Source organism: Brassica oleracea, chromosome C1 (genome assembly GCF_000695525.1).
Source record: "Brassica oleracea var. oleracea cultivar TO1000 chromosome C1, BOL, whole genome shotgun sequence".
Classification (NCBI taxonomy): domain Eukaryota; kingdom Viridiplantae; phylum Streptophyta; class Magnoliopsida; order Brassicales; family Brassicaceae; genus Brassica; species Brassica oleracea.
Genome location: NC_027748.1, coordinates 35,300,888 through 35,318,270, shown reverse-complemented (window position 1 = coordinate 35,318,270; position 17,383 = coordinate 35,300,888). Strand labels below are relative to the sequence as shown.

General features: G+C 38.0%; 3 protein-coding genes and 1 pseudogene across 3 annotated transcripts; 3 read left to right on the top strand and 1 right to left on the bottom strand.

The window, feature by feature from the left end:
• The first annotated feature begins 1,262 nt into the window (after positions 1–1,262).
• LOC106326714 (NADH dehydrogenase [ubiquinone] 1 beta subcomplex subunit 10-B) lies at positions 1,263–2,579 on the top strand. Its single transcript, XM_013764631.1, has 3 exons — positions 1,263–1,600; positions 1,672–1,727; positions 2,373–2,579. Exons 1-2 carry the CDS (start codon positions 1,312–1,314, stop codon positions 1,701–1,703), a joined length of 321 nt encoding a protein of 106 aa, XP_013620085.1. The 5' UTR covers positions 1,263–1,311; the 3' UTR covers positions 1,704–1,727; positions 2,373–2,579.
• Positions 2,440–3,168, bottom strand: LOC106338447 (annotated as a pseudogene).
• Positions 3,169–4,058: 890 nt separating this feature from the next.
• LOC106315458 (aluminum-activated malate transporter 9) lies at positions 4,059–6,884 on the top strand. The gene is made up of 6 exons (XM_013753194.1): positions 4,059–4,591; positions 4,885–5,022; positions 5,103–5,372; positions 5,453–5,589; positions 5,671–5,817; positions 5,968–6,884. Exons 1-6 carry the CDS (start codon positions 4,192–4,194, stop codon positions 6,664–6,666), a joined length of 1,791 nt encoding a protein of 596 aa, XP_013608648.1. The 5' UTR covers positions 4,059–4,191; the 3' UTR covers positions 6,667–6,884.
• A 285-nt stretch (positions 6,885–7,169) lies between these two features.
• Positions 7,170–11,790, top strand: LOC106315449 (protein CASP-like). The gene is made up of 19 exons (XM_013753180.1): positions 7,170–7,456; positions 7,721–7,831; positions 7,954–8,132; positions 8,206–8,355; positions 8,548–8,636; positions 8,726–8,835; positions 9,000–9,094; positions 9,189–9,244; positions 9,359–9,524; positions 9,645–9,737; positions 9,874–10,002; positions 10,131–10,250; positions 10,452–10,532; positions 10,620–10,727; positions 10,825–10,968; positions 11,051–11,152; positions 11,229–11,308; positions 11,387–11,479; positions 11,571–11,790. Exons 1-19 carry the CDS (start codon positions 7,348–7,350, stop codon positions 11,629–11,631), a joined length of 2,076 nt encoding a protein of 691 aa, XP_013608634.1. The 5' UTR covers positions 7,170–7,347; the 3' UTR covers positions 11,632–11,790.
• Positions 11,791–17,383: the final 5,593 nt, after the last annotated feature.

Here is a 17,383-nt window from a genome sequence, read left to right as displayed (position 1 = left end):
CTCGAAATCCAAATACATTGGGGGTGGAGCCTTACGGAATTTGGTAAGTATTCGGTTAAATCAGGTTTTCGAACTGAATCTTTATACCCAAATAGAGTCCAGAGGAGTATTTTCTATGAACCTAATGTTAAACCGTTATTGACCTTTTCTTGGAAACTGAAATGTCCACCAAAATTGAGACATTTTGTGTGACAATTTCTTTCTGGTACACTACCAGTGTCCAAAAACCTTACAACCCGAGGGATTGTTTGTGATACACGATGTAGCATGTGTGGGGCATATGATGAGAGTACTAACCATGTTCTTTTCGAATGCCCACCCGCATTACAAACTTGAGCACTTTCTAGGATTCCTTCTTCTCCAGAGTTCTTTCCATCGTCGTCCGTTTTCACCAATATGGATTATTTATTTTGGAGATTACCAAAGGAGGAAGATTTACACTACTTTCCATGGTTACTATGGTATATTTGGAAGGCTAGAAATGACAAGATCTATTCAAATAAGGATGCCAATCCACAGGAGATCTTAAGGATGGCAGAGGTGGAAAGTAGGATGTGGACGGAGGCACAACTAACCGTGAAGGACCCTAATTCCTATACTGGGAATGTACATCAATATGTGTCTCTAGCCCTGGAAGACTCTAGAGTTTGTTATATTGATGGCGCTTGGAAAGAAGATGATAAGTTCACAGGACAAGGGTGGTTTTGTAGAAAGAGTGGATCAACAGAGGTCATGATGGGGGCGATGAATCTTCGTAGAAGTTTGTCACCTCTCCATGCTGAATGTGAAGCACTAATTTGGGTAATGGAATGCATGAAGACCCTCCAATATTCTGACGTAGTTTTTGCGACGGATTGTTCTCAGCTGGTGAAGATGGTGTCGACACCTGAAGAATGGCCTGCCTTTTCTACATACATGGAAGAATTCAACCGAAGTAAGACGTTCTTCCCCCACTTCTGGATCAGACATATTCTTAGAGCACAAAATACCTTGGCGGACAAGCTTGTACGTGGTGCGAGGAGTTCTTCTTCAGCTTTGCTTTATGTCGATTCAACTCCACCGGTTTGGCTTGGTTTGGAAATTTTATTTAAAATTTGATGAAAGTTTTAAAAAAAAAAAAAAAAAAAAAAAAAAAAAAAAAGATCCATCATTTTAAAATGTTTTCCATCTAGCCAACACACTCTATGGCTATGGGCTTAAAATTTGGGCCGAGTATTGGATCCAAGTAGGCCCAAAAGTACTTTTAAACAGCAAAGTCACCGGCTAAAATCCAGAAGCGAATCAGGAAGACGAGTGAGAAGAGAAGAAGCAATGGGGAGAAAGAAGGGATTGCCGGAGTTTGAAGAGACGGCGCCGGATGGCTTCGATCCGGCGAATCCATACAAGGATCCGGTGGCGATGGTGGAAATGAGAGAGCACATCGTCCGCGAAAAGTGGATCCAGATCGAGAAGGCTAAGATCATGCGCGAGAAGGTCAAATGGTGTTACCGCGTCGAAGGAGTCAACCATTACCAGAAATGCCGTCATCTCGTCCAGCAGTACCTCGACTCCACTCGCGGCGTCGGCTGGGGGAAAGACCACCGTCCTATGTCGCTCCACGGTGAGTTTTATCTTGTTTCATCTGTTTAGTGGTGAATGATGCTTTGCTGAATCGTTTTTGTTTGGATGCAGGTCCTAAGCCTGAGGCTGTTGAAGCTGAATAATGATTTGCGTGTGATTAATCTGAGGTGAGTGAGTAACTGGTTCTGTGTTTCTGAAAGATTCGTTTTTTTTTTTTAATTTCATCTGTTTGTTAAATTAAAAGATCTAAGAAAGTTTTTGCATTTCTTGATGATGATGTTTTATGCAACTTTAAGAGGTTATATGCTTGTCTTTACTAGAATATATTACCACTTACCAGTGAATCAAATGTTAGGCCTTTATTTGATCTTTGTCTGTTAGATCAACTAAGTGATCAGTAACCATTTGTGTTAGCTGTTATGAAAGAAAGTATAGTCCAAAGTGTATATATTTCTTGTGAAGTTCACTGATGAGATGTTGGAGTGGCTCTATTTTGAGGTATTTGGGAATTTCCCTGGTGGTTGATAGTTTCCAATCTACTATGTTCTCATACTTTACCACAGTGCTAATTTTACAATTGTATGTATTATAATATTTTTAGGGGTGAAACATGTTTTGGACCCATCTCCTAAGTGTCTAGTCTAGGTGAAAACCTCTTAAGTCGTTGTGTACATAAACTATGCGTAACTTTTTGCATCATAGAAGATGTTGTGATTAATATTTATTAGTCCTTGTTGACAACAGCTACTGTTTTCACTTTTATGGCGAGCTTAGTGATCCTAATGTTCTTTGTGTTTGTATTGCTTCTGCAGGTGACGGAGCTTTTAATACAAGACATGAAAAGGTCTTTGGACTCTGCAGATTTGCTCTTGTTTGTTCTTTTTCTTTTGTTGAAACATGTCAGTCTTTGGACTGGCGGATACATGGAAGGGTTTTTATAAGCTTCAGTAATGTATTGAAGAAACTACACTCAACATTAGTCTTTCATTATGCTACCCAAATAAGTCCATTTTTTTCTTTGTTCCGGGCTTCCGGCTAGTTTTTTACTTTCTTGCCAAAAACTGTAGCTTAAATTCTCAGGAAAACAGTCTGGCTTCTGTGTCTTATTCATCAGAGATGATTGAGAGCTATTCTGACTCAACTCAATTATCTTCGCCACTAGGAGCTTCATCCTAGATAATGGAGTTGTCAAGTACCCTTCAACTTCAAATATCTTTGGAAAAGCTCTTTGTATTTCGCAAATTGTTCCTTCGCTTCAGCGTTCTTGTCAAGCAAGCTATAGATCATACCACGACAAAAGTATGGTCTGAATCCCTTTGGATCCTCTTTAGTCAGCTGCTCGTAGCTCTTCAATGCTTCATCCACGTTCTTCTGCAAGAACTCTATGTACGCAAGGATCAGTCTCACGTCTCTAATTTCCTTCACCATAATCTCAGCTTCAGCTACAGCTAACGCATCTCCTTCTCCAGACCGATCCTTGACCAAAGAGATGTATGTGTAGATAGTTGGCAACTATTTTTAGGCATCCTTAAGTTTTGTTGATAAATTGTAATACTATATATATTCACGTTTTGAATGCATGTGATTTCGGGCTACTTTACCATTCATCAAGATTTCACATGATTACGTTTTTTGAACAATGCTACACAATATATAGTTATGAAACTCAGCAAACAAGTGTTTTCACCAATGACAGGGTACACCAATGACTCTTTTCTTAACACTCGAGGATTTCGTTAAGGTATGTCATATCTGTTCGTTACTATTGTAGCATCATCATTATTACAGAATGCATACATAATGTTATGTTTTTTTTCAGACTGATACTTTTAGTATAGGATTCTGATGACTGCATCTCCAATGTGGCAGGTCTTTGGGAGACGGAGGTTGAAATTCCTGTGGATTAGGTTTATGAGGTTCATATCATATATGGTAGTGAACAAAAAAAAAAGAGGTTCATATATGGTAAAAAAACACACTCTAAAACTCAAAAATATCATCATGTTTTTGATCACACAATTGCAGGTTTTGTCACTCCCAGAACTGGATAATTTCTTCTTTAAGGCTTTTTTCAATTGATTAGGTGGATACTTATCATACTAATTGTTTTCTCTGCTTAACTTCTCTTTTATATATATAGAAAACTCTGCTTAGCTTCTTGAATTAGCTTGTGAAAAAAAAAAAAAAAAAAAAAGCTTCTTGAATTAGCAACAATGGCATCGATGATAAAAGAAAGGTTTTTCTTTATGCGATGCGTTGGCTTATAAAATAAGATTAAGGAAAATGACAATAACACATACTATTTTAGGTAGTAGGTTGGCAAATCGAATGTCGACAAAGAATCGTAACGTGACGTAACGCACGTAACAAACGTCTTTAGTCAGAATTATTATCGCCCACATAAATATTATAAGAGTTTGGAATTGAAAACGTCGTCACTTTGCTTCATATTAGTGGACCATCTCTTTTATTCAGTTTTTCTTTTCACCCATTCACACTTCTCCTTTTGCAAAGGCCACCACACCACCACCCCCACCCCCACCCCCACCATCACTTAAAGCAGTTTCGATTCTCTTCAGAATCAATAATATCTCCGCTAACCGCCCTCTCTTTCCTTCTGAGGATTCAGTAATGGCGGCGAAGCTAGGCTCCTTCCGGAACGGTAACCACGCGGAGAAACGCGAGCGGCTTCTCTCCAACAACGGTTTCTCCGATATGAGATTCGGCGACATCGAGTCCAACGATCTTCTCGAAGGCGATGGTCATGCAAGGACGCGGCTGTGCTGCTGCTGTTCGTGCGGTGACATCTCCGGTAAAATCTCCGGAGTGTATGAGGACGCTAAAGATGTGGCGCGAAAGGCGTGGGCGATGGGAGTCTCTGATCCGAGGAAGATCGTCTTCTCCGCCAAGATTGGCCTTGCTCTGACGATTGTAGCGGTTTTGATTTTCTACCAGGAGCCTAATCCGGATCTCAGCCGTTACTCGGTTTGGGCTATTCTCACCGTCGTCGTCGTCTTCGAATTTACAATCGGTAAGGACGGCTGGTTCTAGGTATTGCGAGCCTTTTCAAATTGTTACTAAAAATATTTAATAATTGTTTAAATGTTTAAGTTGGTAAGTATATGTGAAAGAGTGTTCATGGTCAATTTATAAGCTAATTATTTTTATATTGGAAGCCTATTATAAACCCGAATTTTAAGAATCTATATGTAGTCGTGTAGTTTATTCATATGGAAACTTATTGGAATGGTCTGGATCTGGCTTGTTTCCTTCTTTTAAACAGTCGTTTGTTTCAATGTGATGACTGTTGTTTGGTTATGATAGGAGCAACTCTAAGCAAAGGGTTTAATCGAGCGCTTGGCACGTTATCAGCCGGAGGTCTTGCACTTGGAATGGCTGAGCTTTCAACACTGGCTGGAGACTGGGAAGAGCTCTTCTGCACCGTTAGTATCTTCTGCATTGGTGTGTGTTCTCTTCTTTCATACCAATGGTTTTGTTGGTTTTCTATTTGTGATTTTATAGTAGGCGTCTCTTGTTTTCAGGGTTCATTGCGACTTTCATGAAACTGTACCCGGCGATGAAAGCTTATGAGTATGGTTTCAGGGTTTTCTTGCTGACGTATTGCTACATTCTCATCTCTGGGTTCAGAACAGGACAGTTTATTGAGGTGGCTATCTCCCGGTTTCTGCTTATAGCTCTTGGTGCTGGTGTTAGTTTAGGGGTTAATATGTTTATATATCCTATTTGGGCTGGTGAGGATCTTCATAACTTGGTTGTGAAGAATTTCATGAATGTAGCTACTTCCCTTGAAGGTTAGTACTCATAGAATTTATAGCTTTTGAGTCTCGAGAAGATGCTTGACTGATATTGTCTGTGACTTGGTGTTTTACAGGTTGTGTGAATGGATACCTCCACTGTTTTGAATACGAGAGAGTCCCATCCAAAATCGCCACTTACCAAGCCTCCGAGGATCCGGTTTACAAGGGTTACAGATCAGCTATTGAGTCTACTAGCCAAGAAGAGTCTCTGGTATTTTTCATCATTAAAACGTTATGTTTCTTCTTACATTGTTTCTTGTTTCTGAATCAATTTGTTTTTTTTTTTTTAAAGATGAGCTTTGCAATATGGGAGCCGCCACACGGACCATACAGGACATTTAACTACCCATGGCAGAACTATGTCAAGCTCAGTGGCGCTCTCAAGCATTGTGCATTCACTGTGATGGCATTGCACGGCTGCATTCTCTCAGAAATCCAGGTAACTCTCTCTCTCTCTCTCTCTCTCTCTAGCTTCATTGCTCCTCGTGTCTGAGTAAGATTCGCACTTTTGTCATCTGTTTTCAATACAGTGATGCTTTTAGGGGTAAGAGAACAAAACAGTTGCTCAAAGTTTAGAAACGTTTCACAGGCACCTGAAGAAAGGAGACAAGTTTTCCGACAAGAGCTTCAGAGAGTTGGCGTAGAAGGAGCCAGGCTCTTAAGAGAGCTCGGCGAAAAGGTGAAGAGGATGGAGAAGCTAGGACCAGACGACATGCTCTTCGAAGTCCACTTAGCTGCCGAAGAACTACAACACAAGATCGACAAGAAGTCTTACCTTCTCGTCAACTCCGAACGCTGGGAGATCGGAAACCGATCACGGTCAGAGCCTCAAGAGCTACTCTCCATGGAAGATTTAGATCCACCAGAGAACCTCAAGTCTCCCATCTACGCCTTCAAGTCCCAAAGCGAGGCGGTTCTTGAGATACCAAAGAGCTGGGGAGAGAAGAATCACCGCGAGCCGTTGAATCACAGGCCTACTTTCTCGAAACAGGTGTCGTGGCCTGCACGGCTTGTGCTTCCGACCCATATGGAGACGACGAACGGGAACTACCAGCTGCTGGAGACGACGGAGACGTACGAGAGCGCGAGTGCCTTGTCTTTGGCGACGTTTGCATCGCTCCTCATAGAGTTTGTCGCTCGGTTGCAGACCGTGGTCTACGCGTTCGAGGAGTTGAGTAAGATAGCTAATTTCAAGGAGCCGGAGATTGCGACGTCGGACTCGGATGTAGAGGTAGACGGAGAGAGTGTCGGGCTTGGCCGGAAGATCCGCCGGTGTTTCGGGGTGTAAGGGTTTTCTGTTTGAAAATTCGCATCGGAGGCGTTTTACTTAAACGCGCGAGACTTTAAACTGTTAATTGTAAACTAAGTAACCCAAAGTACACAACTAAACTAGTTAATAAATGGTAAACAAGCAGAGGCGTTTTTAACCCTTATTATCATCATATACTGTGCATGTGATTTGGGGTGTAAGATTTTTATGGACACATAAAATGAAAATATGCTACATATTTTTTTAGCATTAACTCACAACCATACTATTAAGGAAACTTTCATAATTAGTTTGTAGTATTTTGAAATATTGAATTCACTAAGAACCACAATTTACGCGTCTTGGAAAGCATGAATCATTCTATCATTTTGTTGTGAAACTGGAAAATATTTTGGACATACATTTGAGCCTTTAAATAGCCCACGTATCGGTCCATTAAACTTCATATTGATCCTGGTTAGATATTGCTAAGCCTGTTTAGGACCAAGACCCATACAAAAGCGGAGCAGATTACCATTTTACCACCAAAACTCTGTGCAGATCCGATCGAACTAGAAAAATTTCCAGGGAAAATTAAAACAACATTGGTAGAATTCACTTGCTGATTCGAAGAAGAAATCACTTCCCAGAAACTTTATTCGCACTGAAGTCTTACTTCTGTTCTTCGGAGAGCGAGATCAGGATCCGAGGACGAGGATAATGGAGGCCGTACCAGATGGATCGGAGAGAGATAAAACAACTCCTCCTCCATCTTCTTCTTCTTCTTCTTCCTCCTCGCCCATTCCCGTCGTCACCAGTTTCTGGAAAGGTTTGTTCCAGATTCATATATCGAGCTGTCTATTCGCTTGCTTTGAGTCCTCGGTGGTAGCTTGTTGTGGTAGGAGAAATTCGTTTTTTAGGTTTATTTTGGATTCCATTTTTAGTTAGTAAGAGTGAATCAAACTAGAGACGTGATGAATATTTCCATTAGATGTTCCGGAGAAGGCATTGATAGCGTAATGTGATCGGATTGAGAAAGTTTCAGTTGATTGCTTTAAATGATTTCACCAGTCTCTAAAATGTTTTGTTTCAGAATTTGATTTGGAGAAGGAGAAAAGTCTGCTTGACGAGCAAGGGCTTAGAATAGCTGAGAATCAAGAAAACAGCCAGAAGAATCGGCGGAAGCTTGCTGAGAGCACCAGGGGTACCTTTTTTGTTTCACCTTTTATTTTGATTAAGACCTGCTTTTTTTTTATCCTACGTTATTATTGTTTTGAAGATATAGGAGATGTTAACAACGTATTATATGGTTTGTATTGATAACAGACTTCAAAAAAGCATCAGCTGAGGACAAACTTGGTATGTTTAACTCCTTGCTCAAGGGTTATCAGGAAGAAGTAGATAATATTACCAAGAGGGCCAAGTTTGGGGAGAATGCTTTCCTTAACATTTATCAGAAACTCTATGAAGCACCAGATCCCTTTCCTGCGCTTGCCTCTATTGCTGTAATTCTCCGGACATCTTTTGAAAAACTGCCTAAATGATATGCAACTGAACTTACTATTTGATGTGTTTCAGGAGCAAGAGCGTAAATTATCTGAAGTGGAATCTGAGAATCGAAAAATGAAAGTTGAACTTGAGGAATTTAGGACAGAAGCGACTCATCTGAAAAATCAGCAGTCCACAATAAGGAGACTAGAAGAACGGAACCGCCAGCTTGAGCAGCAGGTCGGTCAGCTTTTGTTTTTTTTTTATCTCGTGTTCTAAACTAATGCGACTGTTGTCAGTAAATCTTAGCTTCCTTGAATGCTTAACCTAACTAATACTCCCAGTCTAATAGAAATGCTGTTTTGTGATCTTGTAAATGATAACTGTTGAAGATATTCACATTGATGTCGTGTTGTTTTTATTTGGATTCAGATGGAAGAAAAAATTAAGGAGGTTGTTGAGATCAAGCAACGAAACTTGGCTGAGGAAAATCAGAAAACGTTGGAGCTTTTAAAGGATAGGTAAAAAGGTTTTTCCTCCCTGAATGATTCGCGGGTGTTTTGGAGTTTTGGAGCCATCACCAACATTTCCATATCCACCTTTTGTACAGGGAGCAAGCTTTGCAAGATCAGTTAAGGCAAGCAAAAGACAGTGTCTCCACCATGCAAAAATTGCATGAGCTGGCACAGAGCCAACTTTTTGAACTTCGTGCTCAATCAGGTTGTGCATTGACTCTTACTATGGTGAATCATTTTTTGTGCTTTCATAATCGGTCCTTTACATGATTAGTCTTCTAAGACCTTATCAGTTTTCATTTCAGTCTTTCTTATGTATTTGTTCCTTCATGTCTTGTTAATAAACATTACTTTTATGACTAACATCAGACGAAGAAAAAGCGACAAAGCAATCTGAACTTAGTCTATTGATGGATGAAGTGGAGCGTGCTCAAACGCGACTCCTTTCACTTGAGAGGGAAAAGGTCTTTCACAGAATGCTCTTGAAATGTCATGTTTGAATTAAGGGAATATCCCAAGATGAGCGCCTAATTTTTGTTTTTTTTTGGTTTGTATCAGGGACATCTACGCTCTCAGCTGCAAACAGCTAATGAAGATACTGAGAACAAGAATAGGTGGGGTAGTTAACACTTAAGTGCCCATTTAGCAATGCACATACATTTAAATAGGTCTCTTCTAAGTTTTTCTTTGTTTTGATTTCTTATTTTTGTTGTTCTCGTTTACTGCAGTGATAATGTTGATTCAAATAGCATGCTGGAGAATTCCTTAACAGCAAAAGAGAAGATTATATCAGAGCTTAATATGGAGATTCACAATGTTGAGACAGCTTTAGCAAATGAGCGAGAAGATCATGTTGTCGAGATAAAGAAATTGAACTCGTTGCTCAATAAAAAGGTGAAAATTGTGCTATTCTTTGTCGTTTATACTCTGAATTTTTACTCAGGTTATGGAAATAGGTTTCCCATCGCGTCCATGTCTAATGTTTGCATGCGTCATTTTCTTGTATTAAACTAGGATACTATCATTGAAGAGATGAAGAAAGAGCTTCAAGAAAGACCATCAGCAAAATTAGTTGATGATCTGCGCAAGAAAGTGAAAATTCTGCAGGTATTTATCATTTCTGGTGTTTTTTTGTGGTACTTACTTATTTTCACTTCTATTTAGCTTCTTGCCACAGATCCGTCCTATATTCTTCCTCGTAATAATATTACTGTGTAAGTGTAATGCTGTTATTGCGTATTAGGCTGTAGGTTACAATTCAATTGAGGCCGAGGACTGGGATGCTGCTACCACCGGTGAAGAGATGAGCAGAATGGAGTCGCTTCTTCTTGATAAAAACAGAAAAATGGAGCATGAGGTCACTCAATTAAAGGTACATAACCTTGTACGTAATTAACTGGCGCCACTGTAATTATGTCTCTTCGTTACTCTTTCTCTATTCAGTGACATGAATGTGCACAAGTCAATGTCATTGGTCGATTAAACCTCTTTTTAGCACAGGTTCAACTTTCTGAGAAAACCTCCTTGCTTGAGAAGGCTGAAGCCAAGGGAGAAGAACTAACAGCTAAGGTTAATGAACAGCAAAGACTGATTCAAAAGTTGGAGGATGATATTTTGAAGGTATGTAAGAGTATCTCTTCTCATTGTGTTCGTTTGCTGTTTTCGGATTTCCTTTCATGGTTCTTCTTTGTATTTGTGTTTCTAAGATTATGAGGATTTTCTCACTCTATACACACAAAAATACTGTATGTGGTAACTCGAGAGTAGAAAACCATATCAGAAACTTTGATTACACTTAAACCTCCTCTACTAGTTACACAGGGTTACAGTTCAAAAGAGCGAAAAGGTGCTCTATTTAATGAGTGGGAGTTCTCTGAAGCTGGTGTGACTGAGCAGTCCGAGGTACTTCTGTTTGACCTTTTTTATACGAGTCATGTAGTCTCTCATGCAACATTCTTCTTATCATTTTTTTGGTTTTCTTTTTATAAGGCTATGGATCAGAAACATGTACCGTCAGATCAAGATCAAAGCTCAATGCTGAAAGTTATCTGTAGTCAAAGAGATCGGTTCCGAGCACGGTTGCGGGAAACAGAAGAGGTAACAGGAGTGCACTTGGAAGATTCACTTTCATCTGTCTCGTCTATTTCCTGGTTAAACTCTCTGAATATTTTGGTGGTCTCTTGATATTGCACAGGAAATAAGGCGATTAAAAGAGAAGATAGGCTTTCTCACAGACGAATTAGAGAAAACCAAAGCAGACAACGTCAAACTCTATGGCAAAATCCGCTATGTCCAAGACTATAACCACGATAAAGTTGTTTCACGAGGATCCAAAAAGGTATTTTTCTGTTCGACATTACATTTCCCTTTTGAACACTTGTCTGTCACATTGTTGATTGAAATGTTTCCTCCAACTTCAGTATGTGGAAGATGTGGAAAGTGGATTCAGCTCGGACGTGGAGTCTAAATACAAGAAGATATACGAGGATGATATCAACCCATTTGCTGCATTCTCGAAAAAGGTAAAACAAAAAGAAATTGTCTTCACAAGCCGTACTTAGTATTTAACCATTGGAGTGTATGTGTGTGTTGAAACAGGAAAGAGAGCAGCGGATCAAAGATTTGGGAATTAGAGATCGGATTACACTAAGCAGTGGCCGTTTCCTTCTAGGAAACAAGTAAGCCACTCGTTCTTCATATTCAGAATTAAGTGCATCACAAGATGTATGTTGGGGCTGATTGGGTTTAATTTTCAGGTATGCGAGGACATTTGCTTTCTTCTACACAATAGGATTGCATGTACTTGTCTTCACTTGTCTCTACCGTATGTCTGCTCTCAGCTATCTCAGGTAAAAAGAACTCCACCAAATCTTTGTTTCTTGTTTTTTTTTTGTAACTCCGATATCTGTTTGATTTTGGTGTTCGTTTCTTTCTTTTTAGCCATGGAGCTGAGGAGACTCCAGTCACAGAAACAACCACAAACCTTCCTCGCGGTTTTTAATCTTTCATCCCTAAACTTTTTCGTCTCTCTTTTGTCTGTCTTTTTTCGTCTTCTGGGCATTAAAAGGAAAAAGCTGGATTATGAAATATTTTGTACAGAGGGATACAAATCACTACATACATATAAGCCATAGAAAAGTTTAAGAACTGAACTTTTATATATTACGGTATACAGACGATGAAATAATCAGTGTTCACATTAACCAAAAAAAAGTAACTAGGTGAAAACTCACACAAAGATCGCAAACAGAAATAAAAGTCATGCATGGCGACTCTCAAGTTTTAACGAGTCTTCTCCATCCGTCACACCTTTGGTTAACAACCAATGGTTATTCTCTGTATCTGTCAATGAAATGCCATTCATTTTCAGTCCCCATGTTATAGTTACAAACATTAAAAAGCCAATCCTCTCTTCTTCTTTTTTTGCTTTGACAAATAAGGTCCTCCATAATTACTCGTCACCACCCTTTAAAACAAGTCCATTCCCCTCCAGCTTAGAAAGGTATAATAATTGCTTAGGCCCTACAAAAAGTGTGTTTGTATGTGTGTATCCTCCATACATACATACATATATGTTCATCCAAGAAGAAGAATGTCAATAGAAACGAGATCCAGGTAAAGGAATCAATATGAATAGAGTAATCACGAGAAGAAGTATCCAATGCGATATGCATCTTGGAACTTGTAAGTGGAATTTAATGGATTCCATGAAACTATTTAATACGTAAATCAGTTACACAAAACGTATTTAATGTCGCGTTCTGTTGTCTTTGCATGATCCCAATTTTTCGTATTTAAAAATAACCATTCTGTATATTTTTATTTTCAGTTATGCCATTGATTAATTATTAGATTGAGCTTTCGTAATCTATCCAAATGTTTCATATTTTGATAAACTAAAATTTATTTTTGCTTATCATAAGCAATTGGTTATATAATTGTTTGCCTAGTAGTTTATAGATGTTCTTCTAGTATTGTGAAAGCTATAAAGTATATATACTCTTTATATTTCTAAATAAGTGTCATTTTACCTTTTTTTTTCTTTGTTATATAAAAAATATCATTTTACAATTTCAATGTAATTTATAATTATTTTCAGCTAAATATTAATTGCAAAATGCATTGATCTTACAAATAAATTTGTTTATCTTAAATACTACACCTTTCATTTTTGAATAAGTGTCACTATGACATTTTTCACACAGATTAAGAAAGTTACTGAAATATATGTAATTGTTATTAATTACATCTCTCTAACCAATAATATTTGAGATAAATAAAATTCTTTATAAAATCAATGCAGTTTGCAATTAATTTTCAGTTGAAATTAAGTATAATTTGCATTGACATTGTAAAGTGACATTTTTCGTGTAACAAGAAAAAAATGTTAGAATGACATTTATTATGAAACAGAGAGAATATTGGTTAACTAGTTGTAATTAATGAAAACATATATATTTCATTCATTTTCTTAATACTCCCTCTGTTCCTGAAAGTAGGATTTTTTGGGGGTTTTTCCTTGTTCCACAAAGTAAGATTTTGTGTAATAATATTAATGTTTTTTTCATTTAGAATTAACTCAGTCAATGCTTATTTATGAGAACTTCTTAAATGCTTTATGGGTAAAAGACAAATTTTTTGGGTAACGTTAAGTTTCTTACCAACTTCATTTTTTTCTTTATAGTTTCTTTTTTTTCTTAAGTTCAAAGAAAAGAGGAAAAAGTGAAGCAAAAATGAAACCAGAAGCAAGAATCTTCAAAGGTGAATCAAGAGATGTCTACAGGATCAAATCATACACCGCCCAAGAACTGGATTTGAACAAGGCGTACTATGATGAAGAGGAGCTTCATCCCAAGAAGAAGATGGAACCTAATGTGATGGATCTGCTTAAAATTTATTTGCCTAAGTATTTTTAACATTTTGTTTTCCTGATTTTAATTTCTTTTAAGTTTGCTTTCTTTCTCTCTATAACTAAATAATTTTTCTTGTTTTGATTTAAGTCTCTAAGACCTTTGATGTTGTTTGTTTTCATGACGCTATAAGAAAGACTATGTAACATGGAAGAAAGATGATAAATAAAAGAGCTTAAGTTGCTAAATAATTGATTACATCACGAACTAAAAGACGATCACAACTCATCTGCGAAGGTAGATTACCTTCCTTTTCCATGATAGCTTTCTTCAAATGTGGAATCTTGTATGTGTTTTCACCTTGGACTTTCATAATCTCCTGCATGCATGACTGCAAAGTCAAAAATATCCTATTCACATGCTTTGTGGAGTACTCATCAAATGAGTTTTCTACTGCAGAAACAAGTTCTTGGATGGTCCTTGGACACACTTGGTGTTGTAGTGTTTGAATGGCGTTGAAATATCCGAGGTCTAAAATATTCAAATCCGGTGAATTCGGTGGCTGACAGATTAAACGAATATCAAAACCATGCTGAGAAGCAGCTGCTAGGAAATCTTCATCTCTCGGATCAACGTGTGTCCGTGCGTTATCCTGTTGGATATAAATCGTTTTCCCGAAATCTTCTTGTGGCCATCTTTCACGAATTCGTGGCAAAACTTTGCCAATTAAAAACTCTTTTATATCTTCTCTTTTGATGGAGGTCATCGGTTTTAATTCCATAGTTCCGGCTGCTCGATTTTTACTTCCTCTTTGAGCTGGCTGCATCTTAGCAAATGGAAAAATGCCTATTTTCCCAGAAAAAATCTCATTACCTTCTCCGTCAAAACGTGGACGTGCCATGGCTGCTAAGAACATCACCTTCCCGATATAATTTTTACTTTGACAACTGCGGTACAGCGGATCTTCAACGGGATGAAGATAATAAGTCTCTGTCTTTTTTGTCATATAAAACCACTTCTCGTCGATGTGTACAACGTCGTGCATAGCAGCAAACTTCGGGTGGTCGGGCATAGTGCTACTGTCGAGCATGGAGATACAAAACTCTAATCGAGCTCTCATATTGTCTTCGTTCAAAGACGGCTTTATAGCATTGGTATGACGTTTGATGTGCCCTTCTTTTAGACATCGAAAAAGTGATGTCTTGCACACGTCCAAAGAAGCAGCTAACGATCGTAAAGTTTTACGACGACGAAGTGGAACATCAACAATTCGAGAAAGATCAATATGAATTTTCTTTCGACCGCAATTACCTTTTCTCCTATGTGATACATCAACAGCTTCACCGCTAGAAGTATTTTTGGCCCTCTTCCAAATTTTTTGTACTGTTTGTAAAGGTACAGAGAATGAATGAGAGACCTCTGTTGTGTGATGCTTTTCTAATTCTCCATTGATGCTTTTTTCCAATAGAGCATGGTAAATCTCCAATCTTTCTCCATCTGTCATTTGTTTCCGATGAGTTGTTTCTTCTTGAGAACTTTGTAATATTCCAGTGCCTAATCATACAAGAAACAAGTAAGCAAGTTACGGTAATCAAATTTGATAAACTGATGTACAAAAAAGGTTCCAAGTAAAGACGTTCTAATTAAATTGTAGGTTAATACAAAGAGATATGACAAAAAAAAATTCATTATAGTAAAGGATAAACACGTTGAAAGTAAAGTGCATGACAAAAAGACACATAAGTAAGCACATCGTAAGTACACCACGTTTCAAAATATAGTCCACTAATACATGCATGAATTAACAAAAAACCTGGATTCATCTGCGAATAATCTTCATCTTCATGAATTGGAAAGGTTGAAATAATATTGGATGAAGTAAACTCTCTTGTTGGACTTTGATTCAAATCAAACAAAAATTCTCTTTCATTGCTTTCAAATGGTATATTTAGGTCAAAATCATGAAAAGCCCTGAAAGAAGTTTTACTTAAACGTTGGAAAATGATCTCTTAATATAGAGTATTTTAGAACATGATTATGATAATTTGGCTCCATTCTAAAATTCTACTTTTGGCTTCTTTCTAAATTTTACAAAGGATAGTTGGCTCCATTCTAAAATTTTGACTTTAATTGTACGAATAGTTTGGCTTCATGTTTGAAGTTTTTAACCAAAATTAAAATGATTTCTTACTAACTTACATTTAATTTTCAAGAATATGAAAAGGTGAGAAGGTGTGCATAAATTGATTAAATTCAACAGATTTCAATGCAAAAATATCTATACATTAAAGACAAAAAGTGCATTAATTATTTTTTAATCTACGTAAAAAATCTAAAAAATCCTATATTCAGGAACAGAGGGAGTATGTATTTTTATGAAATGGAGGGAGTATAAGAGATTTTTATTTGAGCTGCTATTTTCATATCATTTCGAAATTTCTTAAACGAAGGCGTCGAAAACTATCGAGTCTTTAGCGTCGTCCAGACTCCAAGACATCTTTTCCCAACACAAGTGAGGAGTGATAGATGCATACTTGCATAGTATATATAGCGACATCACGAAGACGAGAAAATTTAGTGAAACTCGATTGACGTCTTCTTAGTTCTTACCAATCCCAACGTTATTAGTGTTTCTAAGAATACTACTACTATGTCGACATATACACTAGAATAAGTGATTCAAACTGCGTATCATTTGGATAAAACGTCTCTGAGGTTGTTTATACGTACATTTTTAATAACAATCAAAAGGAAGTTAATTTTTTTTTTTTTGACGTCAAAAGGCCATTCTATTATTCAAGCTTGAGGTGGACTAGGTAACCAGACCGGAATATAACAACTAATAAAATGTAACTTCCTATGGAAGGATCTAGCAGTCTTAGCTAAAAAATCTGAAAACTGATTGCGCGCTCGTGGAACATGAATGATGTTGAAATCCGGAAAGCAAATCAGCAGCGTCTATATCCTTTCCAATTATGTCGCAAAGCTAGGCCAGACATGAGGATCATTTATCATTGCTATCAGCTCTTTGGAGTCTGTCCCAAAATTTTGGCAAGTTGAGTGTTGAAGCATGTTCTCCATTGCCCATCGCAGAGCTTCTACTTCCAAATGCAAAGCTGATTCACGTCGATTGAAATTTCTTATCCCCAACAATTGAATGTTTCCTCCACTGTCCCACCTAGTGATGTCAACCGAGAACCTGGACCGCGGGACATGCCCGTTAAGGCTTGAGGCGGGGCGGGTTTGGGCCGAAGATTTAATATCCCGCAAAACGGCAGGCCTCGCGGGTTGGTACTGTGCGGTATTGGGCTCAAAGCGGGATGGCCCAAAAGAATCGCGGTCAACCCTAATGTCCCGCACCCTCTTGCCTCCTCATTTCATCGGGGACCTGAAAAAAACAAAAGAGAGAGAGAGAGTGAGAGAAAGACGAGTCGCCGACAGAAGAAATTGAGCTCCAGCGAAAGAGAAGCTCCAGTTATTCCATCTCGGCTTGTAAACTTCACAGATCAAACTCGCATCTACAGAGATAAGCCTTTTCACCTCTTCTTCTAAGTTTTACATGTAATATTTTCAAGTTCTTTATCCATCAAACTCTCTGCTCTACACCTCTAACGATTTACTCTTGTATAACATGTTCAGGTTGTTAGCTACCTAAGGAAAGAGATCCGTAAGATGCATGCAAGATCCGAATAGATGTAAGACTCTCTAAGACTCCTTGCTCAAGAAAAAGAGATTCGATCAAAGCTAATAATATAATAAGTAGCCGTTAGGATGATGTTTAGTTAGTTGTTGTTTGAAATAAAGATTCGCTTTGTTACTTGTTTGAAATAAAGATTTGCTTTGTTACTTGCAACTATATAGTTCAGCGGATCTTCGCGGTGTAGCTTATGAAAAATCATTCAA

What these genes read in the sequence shown, in the direction of transcription:
- LOC106315449 (XM_013753180.1), top strand. Translation starts at nt 7,348, where the DNA reads ATGGAGGCCGTACCAGATGGATCGGAGAGAGATAAAACAACTCCTCCT. An exon ending in GCTTGCTGAGAGCACCAGGG is followed by an intron (nt 7,832 to 7,953) that starts GTACCTTTTTTG and finishes TATTGATAACAG; the next exon opens with ACTTCAAAAAAGCATCAGCT. An exon ending in GATACTGAGAACAAGAATAG is followed by an intron (nt 9,245 to 9,358) that starts GTGGGGTAGTTA and finishes CGTTTACTGCAG; the next exon opens with TGATAATGTTGATTCAAATA.
- LOC106326714 (XM_013764631.1), top strand. Translation starts at nt 1,312, where the DNA reads ATGGGGAGAAAGAAGGGATTGCCGGAGTTTGAAGAGACGGCGCCGGAT. An exon ending in CCGTCCTATGTCGCTCCACG is followed by an intron (nt 1,601 to 1,671) that starts GTGAGTTTTATC and finishes GTTTGGATGCAG; the next exon opens with GTCCTAAGCCTGAGGCTGTT.
- LOC106315458 (XM_013753194.1), top strand. Translation starts at nt 4,192, where the DNA reads ATGGCGGCGAAGCTAGGCTCCTTCCGGAACGGTAACCACGCGGAGAAA. An exon ending in CGTCTTCGAATTTACAATCG is followed by an intron (nt 4,592 to 4,884) that starts GTAAGGACGGCT and finishes TGGTTATGATAG; the next exon opens with GAGCAACTCTAAGCAAAGGG. An exon ending in GCATTCTCTCAGAAATCCAG is followed by an intron (nt 5,818 to 5,967) that starts GTAACTCTCTCT and finishes AACGTTTCACAG; the next exon opens with GCACCTGAAGAAAGGAGACA.